The sequence below is a fragment of the Hemitrygon akajei genome, chromosome 14 (genome assembly GCF_048418815.1).
Source record: "Hemitrygon akajei chromosome 14, sHemAka1.3, whole genome shotgun sequence".
Taxonomy (NCBI): Eukaryota; Metazoa; Chordata; class Chondrichthyes; order Myliobatiformes; family Dasyatidae; genus Hemitrygon; species Hemitrygon akajei.
In genome coordinates this window covers 81,315,161-81,336,082 of record NC_133137.1, presented here as the reverse complement: position 1 = coordinate 81,336,082, position 20,922 = coordinate 81,315,161, and the positions used below count along the sequence as shown (strand labels likewise).

The 20,922-nt window shown below is 44.8% G+C and overlaps 1 protein-coding gene across 9 annotated transcripts in view; it reads right to left on the bottom strand.

Moving 5' to 3' along the window:
• sema3d (sema domain, immunoglobulin domain (Ig), short basic domain, secreted, (semaphorin) 3D) overlaps positions 1 to 20,922 on the bottom strand; it is a 253,023-nt gene that overhangs the window by 19,394 nt on the left and 212,707 nt on the right. For all 9 annotated transcript variants that reach the window (XM_073066459.1, XM_073066460.1, XM_073066463.1 and 6 more), the window contains exons 12-17: positions 18,662 to 18,884; positions 11,331 to 11,419; positions 7,233 to 7,274; positions 6,970 to 7,127; positions 5,868 to 5,932; positions 3,013 to 3,149 (exon numbers count right to left, since the gene is read on the bottom strand). In XM_073066459.1, coding sequence (XP_072922560.1) covers positions 3,013 to 3,149; positions 5,868 to 5,932; positions 6,970 to 7,127; positions 7,233 to 7,274; positions 11,331 to 11,419; positions 18,662 to 18,884 — 714 coding nt within the window. The remainder of the gene's footprint in view (positions 1 to 3,012; positions 3,150 to 5,867; positions 5,933 to 6,969; positions 7,128 to 7,232; positions 7,275 to 11,330; positions 11,420 to 18,661; positions 18,885 to 20,922) is intronic.

Below are 20,922 nucleotides of genomic sequence, written 5' to 3'. Positions count from 1 at the left end.
TTGTAGAGGCAGCACGCACCCCGAGCAGCGAGAGCGGTGCCGTCAAGCTCCTTCCCCGGGAACTACACTCAGTATCAAACCGCCATAGCTTTCAACCGTGTCTGTGAGCATCTGTGCTTTATCTCGATTTATTTTGTGCATCCGTTAGCAAGATTTTCCTAAGGTATCAGAAAAGCTTAAGAGAGCTCATAAGGGTGTTACGCTTAGCGTAAAACTGGACGTAATTAAGCGTTTTGACTGTGGTGAACAAAATAAAGATATTGTGCCTGCGTTGAACTTGCCTGCGTAAGTGAAACTACACTGTACATACATTACTTCTACTTTATGTAGGCTGTGTATTTTTTTCATATCATTCCTGCTTTTACTATATGTTAGTGTTATTTTAGGTTTTATGTGTTATTTGGTATGATGTGGTAGGTTATTTTTTGGGTCTGGGAACGCTCAAAAATTTTTCCCATATAAATTAATGGTAATTGCTTCTTCGCTTTACGCCATTTTGGCTTACAAAAGGTTTCATAGGAACACCCTACTTTTGGATAGCGGGGGAAACCTGTATTTCTGAATGGACAATGAACACAGGAGCACAACTTCACTATCCCTCTTTTGTATTATATAGTTATTTATGTAACTTACAGAAATTTTTATTCCATGCACTGTACCGCTGCTACAAAGCAATAAATTTCACGTCATATTCCAGTGATATTAACTAATACTGATTTTTCAGAGATTCCTCGAATCTAAACTCCAACCTCCGCTCTGGACATTGACCACAACCATTGCAGGATGTTGTGAGAACTGAATTTTTCTCATGACAACTGTGGATTCAGACTGAACCTGTGCGGGTCAGGTGGAAGATAATTCCAGGCCGAGATGGGCCTTTGGTGGAGGCGTAAAAATCTGAAGGAGCTTGAGTCGTGTGGGAGAGTGTCCAGTGCTGTTGGCACTTAGCAAAACTGAATGTTTACACAACATCAAAGCAGATTTGAAAGGAGCACAAAGGAAGGCACAGCGGACATGTGCATAAACACTCTCCACAGCTTTGAAGTGCCAGATTGAAATACTTCTGTCCTCACAAGTCAGCGATGTTTAATTGTGCGTGAGAACACTGATAAATGACACATGAGCACCTCTCAGTATTAGCTCCATTCCTTCCCACCGCAGGACAGAGCGGAGAAGGAATGGTGCCTTCATTCAGTGGTTTCGGAGACTGCTTTGGCTCTAACTCAGCAGAACGGGGAGCGGAGGACAGCCCCCCCCCCCCAAAAACAGTGATCAGGTGGAAGCATGGCCCACCTCTCAGCGAGCAGCGACGGAGTAAGACAATACCGTGTTTTTCCTTGTTCTACCTCAATGCATTGCGTAATGAATTGATCTGTTTGAACAGTTTGCAAGCCTAGTTTTTCACTGCATCCCGGTACACGTGACAATAATAAACCAATTCCAATTTATAAAGAACCAGATTCTGATCTGCAGTGTAACCACGGAGTTTAGTAACCACAGAAGCAGGCCAGAGTGACTAGGATTTCCACCTGATCTAGACCCATTTGTAAAGTGGTTTATGCAGTGTCCACCATCACCCACAGGGCCAGCCAGTAGGTAAGGATCACCGTGGTTTTGAGAGTCCAGGATGCGTACTGGTTCTTGTCAGCATTCTAGGAAACCACTGCCAACAGGACCCTCACCCTCCCCGGTCATCAATTTAATTTTCCATTAGTGAGGAGTCAGCCGCAGAGTGAGCCGATCTCCTCATTCTGACCAGGACAGACTTCAGCCCTGTGAGCACAAGGCCAGTCCTCCTTCACAGGAGCGCACACTCTATGGTTGACACATGTTTGGCCGGTCAGATCACTGGCCTCACATGGAGCAAGACACTCTGTCCCCTTGCCAGTCCTTACTCAGTCTCCCTAAGTTCTCCACTCACAGCCAGCTCGGCAGCCGATAATTGTGGCTAACTTCAAGGCGGTGGCACCCTTGTCACCAGTACATGCCCTCCTCTCGTTAGGGAAGAGATACAGGACCCTGAAGACACACACTCAATTTTTTAAGAACAGCTTCTTCCTCTCCACGGTCAGATTTCTGAACAGTCCATGAATACTACATCACAATTCCTCTTTTGGGCTTTTTATTTATTATTTTAACTTATAGTAATTTTTTTATATCTTGCACTGCAGCCACAAAACAAAGAACTTCATGACATGTCAGTGATAATAAACCCTGATTCAGATTCAGAATGAAGCGTTATCGTGACAGAGGACGTGCAGGACAAAGAGTTGTGACAGCGTCAATGACACCTTCATAAGAAGGTGCTTCAAGAAGGTAGTATTCATCACTCAGTACCCTCACCATGCCCTCTTCTCATTACTACCATCAGTGAGAGGGTACAGGAGCCTGAAGACACACTCTCAATGAATCGGGAACATCTTTATTCCCTACTCTTGTCATCTTTCTGAACGGACAATGAACCCAAGAACAGTATCTCACTATTCTCTTTTGTTTTGTAATTTATAGTCTTCGCACTGTCTTCACTTATGTCTTCTCACTGTACTGCAGCCATAAACCACAAATTTCACTGCAAAAGTAGAGACAATAAACCTAGTTCTGGCCCCTTTAGGTTATAAATAACTCCATTGAACGCAGATTAGTACAGAGAACTTTGGTCTAGATTCGCAGGGGAAATCAGGACCCAGTGTCTGCAAATCCACAAGTTCACGAGAAGCTGGAGGCTGAAGGAGATGGCCCGTCCAGGGGTTAGGGGACTGTGCACGTGCGTCGGAGGAAGCAACGGGCCTTGTTTCACTGTTCTTATTTTGCCGCTTTCCCCTGTTCTATGTTGCCGTGACCTGTGTCGATCTGCCGAGCATTGTGGGAATGATATGTTGGCGCTGGAATGTGTGGCGGTATTTGCGGACTGCCGCCCCCCCCCCCCCCCCCAGCACATCCGTGTGTGCAGGTTTCTAACACAAACGACACATCTCACTCTGTTTTGATGTACTTGTGGTAAATAAATCTTACCTCCTCCCGATAATCATTGCCGGGGCGTTGAACAAACCACCGGATCGAAGCTTGCTGAGATTTAGGGAGACACTCCAGGAAAGTGGAGTTAAACTCGATACCAAACATCAGCTTCTCGTCGCTCTCCCTGTTCATACCTGTCAATCACAAGCAGTGAGATCAGTACAGGTGTTACAGTCACAGCCCAACACATCAGGACACACACCACGTCTCTCGAGGGGGAAATCGGGCCCTGTGCAGTGTGGATATGGACTGGCTGGTAAATTTGATTCCAGCAAGGAGATAATCTCATACATCAGCCATTCCAGAAAAACAACAGGAATACCAGGAAATAGATCAGTGTCACAGAAACGCTGCTGATATTGACATTTTCTCTGTGCCTCAGGTTCCAGCAGGGACTAATCAGGAAGATATTTGCATTAAATTATATCATTTATACTACTGTAATGAAGAATTACTGCAACTTTCTACAGAGACCATTTCATGCACTGACTTCTGAGTATTAAATGGCCAGAACATTAGTCAGGAGTCTAACTTCACTTCCACAGATCACACAGGTGGAAGATTCCATAAGATGTATGAGCATAACAGGCCATTCGGCCCATGAAATCTGATTTGCCATTCTATCATGGTTGATTTATTGTCCCTCGTAACCTCATTAACCTGCCTTCTCACCATAACCTATACCACCCTTGGTAATCAAGAACTTATCAACCTCCACTTAAAATATTCCCAATGACTTGGCCTTCACAGCAATGAATTCCACAGATTCACCATCCATAGGAATACAGTTCACAAGGGCATCAAAATTCAAAGTAAATTTAGCATCAAATTTTGGATATGTTACCATATACTATCTTGAGATTCATTTTTTTGCAGGCTTTACAGGAAAGTAAAGAAATACAATAGAATTGATGAAAAACTATAAATAAACAAAGACCAACAAATAACCAAAGTGTAAAAGATGGCAAACTGTGCAAGTTAAAATAAACAGCATTAAGAATCAGTTCAGAGTTGCGATGAGTGAGGTTATTAATGTCGGAGTGAGGTCAAGGATCAGGTCCCAGAGAACGTTGGGACTCTTCAGTCTTTCGAGGTATTCTTGCTCATCTGAATCCTCCCCGGTCACGTGGCTCCAGAACTTCCAGAGTGGTTGTGTAAAAGAATGAATGGTTCTCCGGGTCTTGGTGGGGTGGTGGGGGGGGGGGGGGTGCTGTGTGTGCTTGCGTGAGCTCCCTGGTCTTCTGATAGTTGTTGCTTTGGATTTCCAGCATCTGCAGACTTTCCTGTGTTTGTTGTCTATATTAAATTTAAACCACTCACTGCTTCCTGCTATTCAATATGATCACAGGTGATCTGCCCTAGATTCAAATCCTCGCTCTCTACCATTTTCTATCACCTTCCTCATCTTTTAAAAGTTTAGATACTTTTTCTCTGACTACTTACACCCTCCACAACCACCTCAGGGCAGAGAATTCCTGAGATTCACCACTCTCTGGCAGGAAAATGAGGTTGAGGGAGATAATAACTTAGCCATGATTGAATAATGGAACAGACTTGATGGGCTGAATGGCCTAATTTGCTCCTTTGTGTTATGGTCTTATGGTCTCTGCAAGAAGAAATACTGGAACAGTTAAAACAATTTTTGGAACCGTCCACAAGTCGGTTTTTAAAGATTAGAGATTAAATAGAAAGATTAAACAACTGCTTATCCAAAAGAGAGATTAGCTCCTTTCTTGGCATTTCCTAGCTCATCCAATGATTGGAAGCCAAAGATTTCCTGAGTCTCTGTGGGAATGCCAACTGTCGCCATGGTTTCAGAGTGAATACCCAGCACTGACAAAGGCCTGTCCAACTCCCTGAAGCCTTTCTTTTGGTTAAAGACGCGACTCAAGTACAAGTCACTGGTGGATTACATACTGTACATCAACTCAGGTCCTCCTCTTCAATGGACCTGCCCCACAACATCCCCACCTTCCTTACATTGTCCTAATCTCAACCTCAAAATCTGATAATCAAATTACTTCAGATTCTCCCTCCCTTTATAAATGACAAACTTTTACTGAGCAAGCACTCCAGGACATGCTGACTGGAACACGGGTAAAATTCCAAGAGTTTGATGAACCTAGCTCATTCCGTGGCACCAAATTAATGAACCACATCTGAAGTTCCTAAGATTATGCAAAAACTTTTTTTTTTTTTTAAAAAGTAATTTGACAAATTATGACATTTCTCTTGCGCTGATGTTCAGGGTCACAAAGGCTGGATGGAAATGTAGAATCTCAGACACTACCCACTCAGATGTCGTGGTGAACTTTGGAATGAAAACACCCTCCTTCATCATTGGGGCTGGAAATACAAGTCAAAGTTGAAAGTACATTTATTATCTAAGTACGTGTGTGTCACCTTGAGATTCATTTTCTTGCAGGCATTTACAGGCAAATAAAGAAATACAATAGAATTTATGAAAAAACTGACAAAAACCAACGTGCAAAAGAAAACAAATTGTGCAAAAATAGTATCAGAACATGAGCTGTCAATTCCTGAAAGTGAGTCTCTCAGGTGTGGATTCAGTTCCGAGTTGAGGTGAGTGAAGTTACCCACACAAGTTCAGAAGCCTGATGGTTGAAGGGCAATAACTGCTCTGGAATCTGGTGTTGTGGGGCTTGAGGTTCCTGTAGCCCCTTCCTGAAGGTAGCAGTGAGAAGATGGCATGGCCTGAATGTTGGGGGCGCTTGACGATGGGTGCTGCTGTCCTGTGACAGGGCTCTGTGTAGATGTGCTCAGCGGGGCAGTGGGATTGATCAAATATGAAGCATCGTCATTCACTTTACACTGAATCCCCCAACACTCACTTTCTTCCAGGTCCCAGCACTGGCTGACTGGGTCTCCGTGCTTCACATCCTGACGTCTCGTCCGCCTGCACAAACATCAGAAATGCCAATGAAATGTCATCTGCAATTACGTTTGATCCAACAGTCAGAAGGAATGGAAAATCACCACAGCAAAGTGGTTCAGACTGTGAAAATGTTTTTGCAGTTTGTAGCTCTTAACTCTTCTGTCTCCGACAATGAGCGCTGTTGTTTTATTACGCACCCTGCGTGTTAAAATGTAGACTCTTGTGAACTTTTTTCCACACAGAGGGTGGTGGGTATTTAGAACAAGCTGCCAGAAGAGGTGGTAGAAAGTTTTTTGCCTTCAGTTTTGATCCTGTTATAGGAAGGATGTTATTAAACTATTAAAGAATGCAGCAAATATTTACCAGGACGTTGCGCAGACTTGGGAGTCTGAATTACAGGTAGAGGTAGTGTAGTCCAGGGTTTTATTCTTGAGAACGTAAGGAGATTGAGGGGTGACCTGATAGAGGTGTATAAGATAGAGGGGCAGAGATAGGGGTAAAGCACACAGTCTTTTTCCCAGGAAGGGGAGGTGCAGGTTTTAGATCAGAGGTGAGGGATTTAAAAGGGATTTCAGAGGAAGCTTCTTAACGCGCAGGGTGGTGTGTATTTGGAACGAGCTGCCAGAAATACTGGCTGAGCCAGACACATTAGAGACATTTAGAAGCTACCTAAGTAAGTACATGTATTGGAGAGGTGTAGAACACTACGGGCCAAATGGGAACATTACCCCACTTAGCAACAGAGTTGGCATGGACAAATTGGGCTGAAGGGCCTGCTTTTGTGCTGTACGTATGACTCCTGACAGTTACAACATTTTAAACGTGTGTGGACAGGTTTTGGGATCGAACAGGTGTAAGGGATATAGGCCTAACATAGACAGGTGGGAATGCAGTAGACATCATGTTCAGCGTAGTAAAGGGGCTGAAGGTGTCCATTTCTGTGTTGTACCTTCCTGGGATTCATTGTTTCCGTGAAACCAAAAATATGTAATCAAGCACAACATGAGGAACAGGTTATATAGCACGCGGAAACCGCGACCAGCAGAGTGGACACTCACCGCTTGGACGCTGGCATGTAACGGGAACAGGAGATACCGTCCCAAGCACAGTAAGGGTCTCTGGCCAAACAGCACTCAGCACAGACCTGACCGTAGGTATCACAGCGATGCAGGGAGAGCTGGACCAGCCCGTCCCTGGAGCCTATGTACAACTGTTGCTGTAGAGACACCATCAACCATTAGTTACTTTCTGTGGTCTCTGGGAAATAGAAAGATAAAAGTGAGATAAGAGTTTACAGTAATACTCAGCCATTCAAGCTTACCTGTTTGGCAGAGATCTCCATGTTCAATATTGGGGAATGACCCTGGAGAAAGAAAATGGAAACGATAATTATGGCAGATCTCAAATCTAGCTAATTGTTAGCGAGATCAGAACGGATTGGTGGGTCAAACCTGTTTGTAGTCCTGGAGTGATAGAGGAATTCAGCATGGATACAGGCCCTTCAGCCCAACTAGTCTATACTGACCACAGTACCCCCCAAATACTCCCAATTTCCTGCATTCCCTCCATGTACTTGTCCAAGTGCTCCAAGTTGTACCTGCCTCAACCACTTCCTCTGGCAGTTCACCACCCACCTCTGAAATTTTCTCTTTTAAATCTTGCCCCTCTCACCCCAAAGCTATGCCCCATCATTTTGGTCTCCCCTACCCTGGGGACAGACAGTTACCAGCCACCTTGTCAATGCCTCTCACAATTCTAAACATATTTTTCTGTTCTGGGACCTCTACTTTTTGTGATTTTTATTAACAACCTGGATGTGAGTTTAGAAGGGTGGGTTGGCAAGTTTGCAGACGACACAAAGGTTGGTGGGGTTGTAGATAGTGTAGAGGATTGTCAAAGATTGCAGAGAGACATTGATAGGATGCAGAAGTGGGCTGAGAAGTGGCAGATGGAGTTCAACCCAGAGAAGTGTGAGGTGGTACACTTTGGAAGGACAAACTCCAAGGCAGAGTACAAAGTAAATGGCAGGATACTTGGTAGTGTGGAGGAGCAGAGGGATCTGGGGGTACATGTCCACAGATCCCTGAAAGTTGCCTCACAGGTAGATAGGGTAGTTAAGAAAGCTTATAGGGTGTTAGCTTTCATAAGTCGAGGGATAGAGTTTAAGAGACGCGATGTAATGATGCAGCTCTATAAAACTCTGGTTAGGCCACATTTGGAGTACCGTGTCCAGTTCTGGTCACCTCAGTATAGGAAGGATGTGGAAGCATTGGAAAGGGTACAGAGAAGATTTTCCAGGATGCTGCCTGGTTTAGAGAGTATGGATTATGATCAGAGATTAAGGGAGCTAGGGCTTTACTCTTTGGAGAGGAGGAGGATGAGAGGAGACATGATAGAGGTGTACAAGATATTAAGAGGAATAGACAGAGTGGACAGCCAGCGCCTCTTCCCCAGGGCACCACTGCTCAATACAAGAGGACATGGCTTTAAGGTAAGGGGAGGGAAGTTCAAGGGGGATATTAGAGGAAGGTTTTTTACTCAAAGAGTGGTTGGTGGGTGGAATGACTGCCTGAGTCAGTGGTGGAGGCAGATACACTATTGAAGTTTAAGAGACTACTAGACAGGTATATGGAGGAATTTAAGGTAGGGGGTTATATGGGAGGCAGGGTTCGAGGGTCGGCACAACATTGTAGGCCGAAGGGCCTGTACTGTGCTGTACTATTCTATATGTCTATATATTTATAAGGTTACCACTCTGTCTCCTACTTTCCACAGAATAAAATCAGAACACAGGGACCAAGCAGAAACACTGACAGATCTGACAATTAAACACTATGCTCTCTCAACTACAATTTCAATTTAGTTATTAAATACCCTTAAACTTTTCCTCAATAGAGCCTGCTCCTGCCACCAGCAAGAAGACAATTGAAGTCTCTGCCGTTTCCCCACTGTACAGCCGTGAGCCAGCTTATTGTTGGATCATAGTCAAAGTCAGGAACAGTTATTACCCGACAACCATCAGGCTCCTGAACCAGTGTGGATAACTTCACTCTCCACAACACTGAACTGATTCCTCAGCCTACAGAGTCAAGAAAGAAGGATCCGATCCTGATGAAAGCTCTTGACCCGAAATGTCAACTGTTTGCTCTTTTCCATAGACGCTGCCTGGCCTGCTGAGTTCCTCCAGCATTTTGTATTTCCAGCATCTGCAGATTTTCTCATGCTTGTTACTCTCAGTATATTTAATTATTTGCACAATTAGCCTTCTTTTGCACATCGGTTGTTTGTTAGTCTTTGTTTATGTGTAGATTCTGTAAATTCTTTTGCATTTATTTATTTTCCTGAAAATGCCTACAGGAAAATGAATCTCAAGGTAGTACAGTACATGGTCACATATACATACCTTGTTAATACATGTACTTTGACATTGTAGGCTGCATTTTTTCTGGAACAACTGGCCCAAGCAGCATTTACATCATGTGCCTCACAGCCAACACATTCTGCTCACTGATACAAGCAGAGACCCTCTCCATCCACACACCCAATTCCATTTAATTAGCTGTAGGAGAAGCTTGTTAGCTTTCACCTGGAGCCAATTTATCAGCTTCTCGTTAATCCCAAGAAATTTGCTGATCACTTATCAAAGGCAGGTGTGATGAGAAAGAATTTGAAGTGTAGCCTTGGACCTGATACCAGCATTGTAGTGAATATGAACACACGAGATTCTGCAGATGCTGGAAATCCAAAGTGACGCATGCAAAATACTGGTAGAACGTAGCTGATCAGGCAGAATCTGTGAAAATGAATAACCAGTTGATGTTTCAGGCAAAGTCTCTCCATCAGGATTGGACAACTAAAGAATCTCAGCCTGAAACGTTGACTGTTTATTCCTCTTCATAGATGCTGACTGACCAGCTGTGTTGCTCCAATATTTTGTACGTGTTACCAGCATTGCAGTAAAGATTTGTTATCTGTCTTTATATTTACCTCACGGTTTCCCCACCGAGGTTAATGTAACACCTTGGAGAGCATGGAGAGTGGGCTTAGACCCAATGGACCAAATATCTCCTATGAATCTAAAATATGTGGAAGTGTTAACAGTGAAGATGGATATGAGGAATTACAGAGGAATATTGATCAGCTGGGTAAGCCAGCTGAGGAAATGACAAATGGAGTTTAAGTCGATAAGTACAAGGTGTTCCTTGTGGCAAGACAAACCGGGGTAGGAATTTCACAGTGAATGACAGGGTCCTGGGGAATGTTGTAGGTCAGAGGCTCTCCTGTTCCCTATTGTAGGATGGGGTACAGGTACATGGTTCCCTGAAAGTGGTGTCACAGTTAGACAGGATGGTGAAGAAGGCTTTTGGCACAATGGTCGTCATTAGTTAGGTCATTGAGTACAGAAGTGGGGATGTTGTGTTGCAGTTGTACAAGACGTTGATGAACTGCATTTGGAATATTGGTAAATTGTTTGGTCACGTGCACTGAGCTGCAATGTTTTTGTGTACCATCCATCCCAGATCACTTCAGGACAACACTGGGTTGAGGTAGCACAAGGGAAAAGAGCAATAGAATGCGTAATAAAGTATCACAGTTACAGAGAAAGGCAGTGCAGTTTTATCCTCTCTGCTGCAGGAAAGACGATGTTAAGCTGGAAAGAATGCAGAGGAAATTTACAAGGATGTTGCGAAGACTGGAATTGTTAGATTGGATTGGATTTATTGGTCAAATTACTTTGAAGCATTGAAACATACAGTGAAATCCATCATTTGCATCAAGAACCAGCACAATCTGTGGATGAGCTGGGGCGGCCCGCCCCATGGTTCTGCCGCCAACATTGCATGCCCACCCTAACGGGTACATCTCGGAAAAGTGGGAGGAATCGGGAACCTATGGAGGAAACCCATGCGGTCACATGAGAAACTACAGACTCCTTACGGACAGCGGCGGGGTGGGTCATGGAGAAAGGCTGAGCAGATGAACCTTTTCCATCGGGGGACAGAAGAATGAGATTTCTGACTGAGCTGTTTAAAATCATGAGGGGCACAGACAGGGTGAATGTGCGCAGCCTCCCCCAGGGTTGGAGAATCAAGGACTAGAGGGCACAGGTTTAAGGTAGAGGGGAGAGACTTAATAGGAACCTGAGGGACAAATTTTTTCACCCAGAAGGTGGTCCATACATTGAATGAGCTGCCAGAGGAAATGGTTGAGGTCGGTACATTAACGACGTTTATATAGAAAGGAGCGGTTTGGAGGGATATGGGCTGAAGGTGGGGGAATGGGGATGTTGGTCAGCATGGAGCTTTTGGGCCAAAGGGCCTTTTACTGTGTAACTCTGTGCCATGTGATGCTAAGGATATGGACAACACGGCAGAAGGTATGACCGTAACTGAGGTTAATCCTCAGGACCCCTCCTTACCTTAAACACCTGCAGCTCCTCCAGGATGACTTCCTCAGTGACCCAGTTTTCCTTGGTGACGCTCACCACTTTCAAAACTGTGCCAATATCTGCACCGAAACAAAATCAATACTTTAAAACACTTCCTGGAGAAAATGAAGCAAGTAGAACATTTTCAATTTTATTTTATTGACTTAATTATTGTAATACTTTATTTTCGGTGCTGTGTGTGATAAATGCTCTGTGGGTGCACCGTCATCCGGAGGAACATTGTTTCATTTGGGTTTTTTTATATATACACACACACACACATTCAAATCACTATAAATCTGAACTTGAACTTAATCTGACTTGCTCATTTTGCCCATCCAATCCGGGCCCTTTACAGAACACGTAGTGTTGGGGAAGTGAGAATAAGGGTTACCACCCAAAAGACTAACATTTCCAACATCTTTGGGGAGCAAGATTGGCTGAGTTATTTCTATTTTATCAGTGCACCCCTCCTTTACTCTCTGTATACCCATGATTGCGTCGCCACCCACAGCTCCAATTTGCTAATTAAATTTACTGACAATGCGACACTGATTGGCCTAATCTCAAATAATAACGAGGCAGCCCTCAGAGAAGAAGTCATCACCCTGGCACAGTGGGGTCAAGAAAACAACCTCTCCCTCAATGTCGCAAAAACAAAGGAGCTGGTTGTGAACTACGGGAGGAATGGAGACGGGCTAACCCAGGCATGGGCAAACTACGGCCCGGGGGCCATATGCGGCCCGCAGAACTTGATGAAATTATATTAATAAACCTTGTTAACGTTTTTTCCCCGCAATTCTGGCGCCACATTCAAATCGCCACAACAAAACTAAATCCAGACTTTGATGCGCTGGCTAAAAAGGGAGACCAACAACACTGTTCCCACTGAAATTAAAAATAAGTTTCTTCGTTGTGTTATGTAAAAAATGCATTTGAAAATATTTTTTTCAATAAGCCTTACATGTTACATGTCATTTCTGTTAAGTGATGGACATGAGTAGTGTGCAGGTGCACGTACGTTCTCAAAATAAAAAATGCGCTCCAGATCAAATAACGTGGTCTGCATACTGGCGCGCTGTCACTGTTCTGTCAGTGACACTGGTCGTTGTTGAGTTTTGGCACAGGGGACAATTGAATAAGAAGGAGCAGGACAAGTAGACCTGCATCTCCTACCGTTTTTGAAATAAAGACAGTCAGGTCTGATGATGATAATATCTTGAAGGATAACAGAATTTTCAGTGCTTTAAAATAATAACTGTTACTATTTAAAAAAGCTGTATTTTATTCATTTAATTTTCAGTGTTTTAAAAGTCATTTCAATAAATAGCTAAATACCATGGGACTTCAAAGACAGATATTTTGTTGTAATGTATTTGTTCATTTTCAATTGAAATTAAAGCACACGTTTTCTACATATCCCATGATATTTTATTTTCTCTTATGAGGTGTATTACCAAAACACTCCGTCCATCTGCTCCTGGTCCGGCCCCCCTGTCAAATTTTAGAACCCTTTGTGGCCCACAAGTCAAAAAGTTTGCCCACCCCTGGGCTAACCCCTATTGATATCAATAGATCTGGGGTTGAGAGGGTGAACAGCTTTAAGTTCCTCGGCATACACATCACCAAGGATCTCACGTGGCCTGTACGTACCAGGTGTGTGGTGATAAAAGCACAACAGCGCCTCTTTCACCTCAGACGGTTGAAGAAGTTGTGTACAGGCCCCCAGATCCTAAGAACTTTCTAGAGGGGCACAATTGAGAGCATCCTGACTGGCTGCATCACTGCCTGGTATGGGAACTGCACCTCCCTCAATCACAGGAATCTGCAGAGAGTGGTGTGGACAGCCCAGCACATTTACAGATGTGAACTTCCCACTATTCGGGACATTTACAAAGACAGGTGTGTAAAAACAGCCCGAAGGATCTTTGGGGTCCTGAGTCACCCCAACCACTAACTGTTCCAGTTGCTGTCATCTGGGACACTGTACTTCACCATAAAAGCCAGGACCAACAGGCTCTGGGACAGCTTCTTCCACCAGGCCATCAGATTGATTAATTCATGCTGATACCATTGTATTTCTACATTATATCGACTGTCCTGTTGTACATACGATTTATTACAGATTACTATAAAATGCACATTGCACATTTAGACGGACACGTAATGTAAAGATTTTTACTTCTCGTGTATAAAGTAATAAAGTCAATTCAGTTCAATTCACAGAAGGCATGCGATCTGGATACATCATGGTTTGGTGTGGCCACTGTTCTGTACATGACTGTAAGAAACTGTAGGGAGTTGGTGGACACAGCTCAGCACATCACGGAATCCAGCCCCCCCTCCATGAACTCTTGCCCACATTTCCCGCTGCCTTGGTAAAGCGGCCGCCCGCCCATCCGTCTGTTATGTGCCGTGTCATATGATGTAGGTGATCGTGGACTTTCCATGGCCGTGATTGTTCTTGGCAAATTTTTCTACAGAAATGGTTTGCCATTGTCTTCTTCTGGGCGGTGTCTTCACACGACGGGTGACTCCAACCAGTCTTCAGAGATTGTCTGCCTGGCGCCAGTGGTCGCAGAGCCAGGACTTGGGATCTGCACCAGCTGCTCATACGTCCATCCACCACCTGCCCCCATGGCTTCACGTGACCCTGATTGGGGGGCTACAGTGACACTGACACTGGACACTGATTGGGGGGCTAAGCAGGTGCTACGCCTTGCCCAAGGTGACCTGCAGGCCAGCAGAGGGAAGGAGTGCTCTACACCTCCTTTGGTAGAGACGTATCTCCACCCCGCCACCCTGGTTAAGCAGCCAGGATAATCAAAATCCTACCCACTCTGGATATTCTCACTTCATGCCCCCTCCCATCAGGCAGAAGATAAAAAAGCTTTAAGGCACGAATTGCCAGGATCAAGGACAGCTTCTATCCTGCGGTTATTAGACTCATGAGCAGACCTCTTAAAAACTAAAAAATGAATTCTTGATCGCCCAGTCTACCTCATCGCAGCCCTTGCACTTCATTGGAGTGACTCGTGCAAAATGCTGGAGGAACTCAGCAGGCCAGGCAGCATCTGCAGTGCACTTTTCCCTAACATTTCATTCAGTGGCCCCTTTATGTGGCACACCTCCTCGTTAGTGCAAATATCTAATCAGCCAATCTCAGCACTCAGCACAACTCAGCACATAAAAGCATGCAGACACGGTCAAGAGGTTCAGCTGTTGTTCAGGCCAAACATCAAAATGAGGGAAAAAGTGTGATTTAAGTTATTTTGACCGTGGAATAATTGTTGGTGCCAGATGGGGTGGTTTGAGTATCTCAGAACCTGCTGATCTCCTGGGATTTTCACACAGAATAGTTTCCAGAGTTTACAAAGAATGGTGCAAAAAACATCTTGGAAGGGGCAGTTCAGTGGGGGGAAGTGCCTTGTTAATGAGAGGGGTCAGAGGAGAATGGACAGACAGGTTCAAGCTGACAGGAAGGTGACAGTAACTCAAATAACCACGCGTTACAACAGCGGAGTCAGAAGAGCATCTCTGAACGCACAACAGGCTGAACCTTGAAGTGGGTGGGCTACAGCAGCCGAAGACCACACCAGGTTCCACTCCTGTACCTAATAATATAGCCACTGAGTGTATATTCTGCACCTTTTCACTCTGTCAGGGTGTTTACGTACGGTATGAGCTGTCTGGGGTCAAACATAAACAAAAGCTATTCTCGGTATCTCAGTAAATGTGACCACAATACACCAATTCACCAACGTGCAAGATTCAAAATTTTAAGACTCAAATCTAGTTATCGCTTGTACGTCGAAACATACAGTGGAATGCACCGTTTGTGTTAACAACCTGCACGGCCGAGGGGGTGCTGGGGAGCAGGGCTGCATAAAAATAAACTTATTGCTATAACAGTTATTCTGACCATTCTCGATTTAACTCCTGCTATGACGGACAGAACAACATGGAGGAACCTGGCAGCGCAGGTGTGTAGACAGACTGAAGACCAACAGTTACCTCCCAGCAGGAAGTCCCTCGGAAACAGACCTTTGTACGGCAAATGCAATTTGCAGAGGAGGAAGTTCCGCTGGGATTGGGCAGGCTTTTGAGGAGACCTCACTTGGGGCATTGTGTGAAATGTTGTTCTCCCTACGGTAGTGGGGACTCACTGGACTGGTGCAAGGAAGGATGTATCGCCCCCCGGGGAAGTTTGTGGAAGACTGGCCATGCTGAGTGGGGTTTGAAGGAGTCGGAGGTGATCTCACTGAGACACGAGGGGTGCACAGGAGAGACGAGGAGAGGGTGCAGCGGCCAGACCAGAGTTGTGTCCTTATCTGTGGCCGCTCGTCAGTCCACGTACCACAATGGAGAGAGAGTGTCACTCAGCCTAAGAGGAGGGAGGATGGCTGCAGAGTGCACTGTAGTCTGCCAGTCCCCTTACCCCACATTCTCCCTACCTCACCTCCCCTTTCCCATCTCATTTCCCTCACTTCTCTTTTCCCCTGCCCTCAGCTCTCTGCCTCATTCTCCTCTCCCCTTCCTCAGTCTCCTTCATTCTGATTCACGCCTCCAGTCTGAACCCCTCTTGCCTCACTCCCCTCACCCCTTGCCCCCCACACCTCACACTCCCTTCCACAATATGATGGAAAAACTCATCCCGGCCATTGGTGGAATTCCAAACGCTGGTCTATGTCTGATTTACGTAAATAGCATTGTAACACAAAGGGTTCATTGTGTGTACAGTCCATGATGTCTGGACTGCGGAAAGATCCACACTGATTTTTAGCATTTTCAGGCTGGGCCACACATCCTGGTAGACCTGAAGCAAGCAGACCCCTGTGCACTGGAATAACGTCCAGTTAATGAAACCATTTACAGAAACCCCTTTGCCAACACACAGAACTGCAGAGGATCAGACGACAGTTATGCTCTATAAACCCTGATTAGACCACACTCGGAGTATCGTGTGCAGTTCTGGTTGCCTCATTATAGGGAGGATTTGGAAAGCTTTAGAGAGGATGCAGACGAGATTTACCAGGACGCTTGCTGAAGTAGAAGTCAGCGAGCTATGACTTTTCCCTTTGGTGCAAAGGAGGATGAGAGATGACTGCATGATAAGAGATAAAAGATGAGAAGAGGCATGGATAGACAGCCAGAGATTTTTTCTCAGGGGGGCAACAGTCAATACCAGGGGACGTCCATTTAAGGTGAGTGGGGGAATGTACGGGGGTATGACAGTGATGGGTTTGTGTGTGGAATACTCTGTTGGGAGTCGGGGTAGAGACAGATAAATTTAAGGGACTTCTTTAAGAGACTTCAGATAGGCAAACAGATAGAAGGAAAATGGGAGTGAAGTGTTAGATTGATTGTGTAACTGGTTTACTCTTTTATTCTGGCATCTTCCCCCTTCCTTTCCAGTCCTGCTGATGGGTCTCAGCCTGAAGCGTCAGCTCTTTGCTCTTTTCCACAGATGCTGCCTGACCTGCTGAGTTCCTCCTGTGTGTGTGGATTTCCAGTATCTGCAGAATCTCCTGTGTTTAGGCTTATCTTAGTCAAAGGTCTAAGTAAAATTTATTATCAAAGCACATATACTGTATGACAGCATTCATCTTCTTACAGGCATTTGCAGGGAAATATAACAATACATAAACAAAGAGTGAGAAACAACCAATGTGCAAATGACAAGTTGTGCAAATAAAAAATACTGACTATCAGTTGCTAGCACAACGTTGTGGGTGAAGCACGATGTTACACTGTGCTCTGTGTTCTGTTTTTCTACTATAGAACATAAAATGAATCTCAGGGTTGTATACAGTGACAATATATACACTTTGATTATAAGTTTATCTAAACTTGTATTTATTAAATTTATCCATTAAATTAATATATGGTGATACATATATACTTTGATAATCAATTTACTCTGAACTTTGAACTGAGGAAGGTTTCACTGACACATAAAATTACAGTGAGGTTGAAACCTGGCCAAGGTGTGAGTGAACAACCCAAGTTATCTGAGATGGTGAGGGGGTGGTGGGGGAGGAGGGAGGGTGGCAAGAGTGGGGGGAGAGAGGCAGTGTTAAAGCTCTTGTGGTGGCTTCCCATTGAATGTACTGGGCAACCATTCAAATGCCTGAACTATTGATCCATTAACTTCAGAGCCAATCCAGCCAAGGACAGCTGGGGACAAAACAACGCACCTAATAAAACGGATGAGGAAGTTACAGGATATTAGCAAAGATTTTACTATCATTATCCCCCAATAAAAACACTGATGTCCTCTAGTGATGAGGTTCTGTTGTCAGTGACCAGCCTGTTGAAGTGTGTCTCCAGGCCTGACTGGGCTCGGTTCTGTCTGTAATTTGTCCCGGAAAGGGACCGGCTCTGTCAATGTGACCCCCACAGAGCTGAGCTCAGGTACAGTGAGAAACATGTCTCGCATACTGCTCACACAGATCAGATCATACATAATCAGGCAGAACCAGGAAAAACAATAAAAAGGCAGAATAAAGTGTAAAAGCACCTGAAAGCGTGCAGTGCAGTATAGGAGAGGTTCCTTATTAGTAAGGGGTTTAAGAGATATGGGAAGAAGATGGAAGAATGGGGTTGAAACGAAGAGCCATGGTTGAATGGCAGAGCAGATGTGGTAGGCCAAATAGCCAAAGTTAGCTCTTATCAAGTCATTGGGTATATTTAAAGTGGATGTTGATAGGTTCTTGATTAGTATGGGTGTCAAAGGTTACGGGAGGAGGCAGGAGAGTGGGGTTGAGAGGGATAATAAATCAGACATGATGGAATGGTGGAGCAAACTCGATGCACCAAATGGTCTTTAAGTCTGTTCTATAGGTCTTAATCATCTTCTGAAAGAGGATGGGGTGGGGATGTCATGAGTTGGTAAAGAGCTCCATCTGCAGGACAACAGGAGTTGGAAAAGGCAGTTATAAACACACAAGATTCTGCAGATGCTGGAAATCCAGAGCAGCACACACAAAATGCTGGAGGAACTCGCCAGGTCAGGCAGCATCTGTGGAGAACAATAAAGAGCCTGTGACTCCGCCCGAAACATTGACTGTTTATTACTCTCCGTAGATGCTGCCTGATATGCTGAGTTCCTCCAGCGTTTTGTGTGGTGAGAGGCCGCTTATGATTTCAGATACAGGGCACAGCAGATGCTGGTATCGGCTGCTGGAACTCGGGGTCAGGCAGCATCTGTACGTGCCAAACTATGGCAGCATGAAGAAGTCCAGTTAACCATATGCACCCAGTTACCTGTTGTCAGAATTTACCTGCAGCCAGTTACCTGTGAACCACCTGCAGCCAATTACCTGTGCCCAGGAACATGACATCGTACTGTCCGTCTTCAGCCACCACGTGGTCCACCACAATCTGCGTCAGCCGGTACTCCACGTTGATCCTGGTGAAGACGGGCTTCGCCGCCATTGGGTGCACAGACTGGTACATCACCGGGTGGTAGCGGATAAAGCTGATCACCTCATCCGGGAAGTCCTTTGTGGACTTTATCAAGGGATCATAGGTTTTACTGGGGCACTGTTGGGGAAGAGATTAGTACTTTTAAAGAACGGTGCATTGTGAAATTTTATAACAAGTAGGTCACAAATAGTCATAGAATTTTACAAGAAGGAAACGGGTACTTCTGTCTAGGCTGAACAAGGTGTCTATCCAAGCTAGTCCCACTTGCCTGAATTTGGCCCATAATCTTCTAAACCTTTCCTATCCATGTACCTGTCCAAATGTCTTTTACATGTTGTAATTGTACCTGTTTCTAACAGTTCTGCTGGCTGCTCATTCCATGTATCTCCTATCAGATCCCCTTCCTCGGATCTCATGTGGATAGGGTGGTGAAGAAGGCTTTTGGAACGCTGGCCTTTATAAATCAGAGCATTGAGTATAGGAGTTGGGATGTAATGTTAAAATTGTACAAGGCATTGGTAAGGCCGAATTTGGAGTACTGTGTACAGTTCTGGTCACCGAATTATAGGAAAAATGTCAACAAAATAGAGAGAGTATAGAGAAGATTTACTAGAATGTTACCTGGATTTCTGCACCTAAGTTACAGAGAAAGGTTAAACAAGTTAGGTCTTTATTCTTTGGAGTGTAGGAAGTTGAGGGGGGACTTGATAGAGGTATTTAAAGTTATGAGGGGGATAGACAGAGTTGGCGTTGATAGGCTTTTTCCATTGAGAGTAGGGGAGATTCAAACAAGAGGGCATGAGTTGAGAGTTAAGGGGCAAAAGTTTAGGGGTAACACGAGGGGGAATTTCTTTACTCAGAGAGTTGTAGCTGTGTGAAACGAGCTTCCAGTAGAAGTGGTAGAGGCAGGTTCGATATTGACATTTAAAGTAAAATTGAATAGGTATATGGACAGGAAAGGAATGGAGGTTTATGGGCTGAGTGCAGGTAGGTGGGACTAGGTGAGAGTAAGCATTCGGCACGGACTAGAAGGGCCGAGATGTTTCCGTGCTGTAATTGTTATATGGATCCTTTTACCCTCTCACCTCAAACCTGTGCCCTTGAGTTTCTAGCTGCCTGGCCTGGGAAAATGGCGGAGGCCATCCACCTCATCTACAGCCCTCATGATTTTACCAGCCTCTGTAAGTCACCTCTCGGCCTCCTCTACTTCAGGGCAAACAGTCCCATGAATCGAAATCTGAATTCCTGTGAGTTCAGTGTCAATCCGATTGAAGAGGAAGGAATGAGAAGACACCATGATCAGGCTGCACTTTGCTAAAGAGCAGATTAAACCACAGGTAAATCTCTTCCGACTCACTTTCTTTCCAATGTTAGCTGAAATCTCACCACCTCCAGCAGGCAGAATGACTGATTCTTCATGCAAAGTGCTGCCTCGCCCTCTGGTGGCTGAAAGGTTAATTTCAACAAATTCTCTCTGTCGCTGTGCGAGCTTCACCCTCAGCTCCCTCTGCCCAGCTGCTGTGTGGCAGTGTCTGTCACCTCAGACACAATGGGCATGGCCTTCACTGTTGGACAGCCCCAAGAAAAACACAAGGAGCAACAGTTGTGGGGCATTGCAGATGGAAAACCCCTTCCACTGCAAACACAGAATGCGCTTGCAATAGCAGAACCCAGGTGCGGAGGAAAGACAAACTCCGATGCAGAGACAGTGACCTGAGTTTATTCATAAAAATTCAGACAGAACATCAGTGGTTCCGCCAAACGACACCGCGAGACATAACCTTCTCAAAACACGGACCCCGGATTAGTGCAACCTGGGCATCCACTTAAATAATACAAGTAATATGGAATCCCCAAACCTATCAAAAATAAACTTAACAAATTTAAACACTAAGCACCAAGGGACCACAATACAAAGCACAAGGGACTCTAAACAATTAACAACTCTCATTAGGCAACAATGAACCAATTTAGGTGCTCTCAAAACTTCAGAGCGCAACACTCTCTGGCTCTCCACATGAGCCCAAGGAGTTTATAACATCTAAAGCACTGACTGAAACAAGAAATATAAAGGCAAAAAGGATAAAAGTGAGACTGACTTTGGATACTCAAAAGTGCCTGCTTGGATAACGGTGACCCAGACCAAACACTGGGC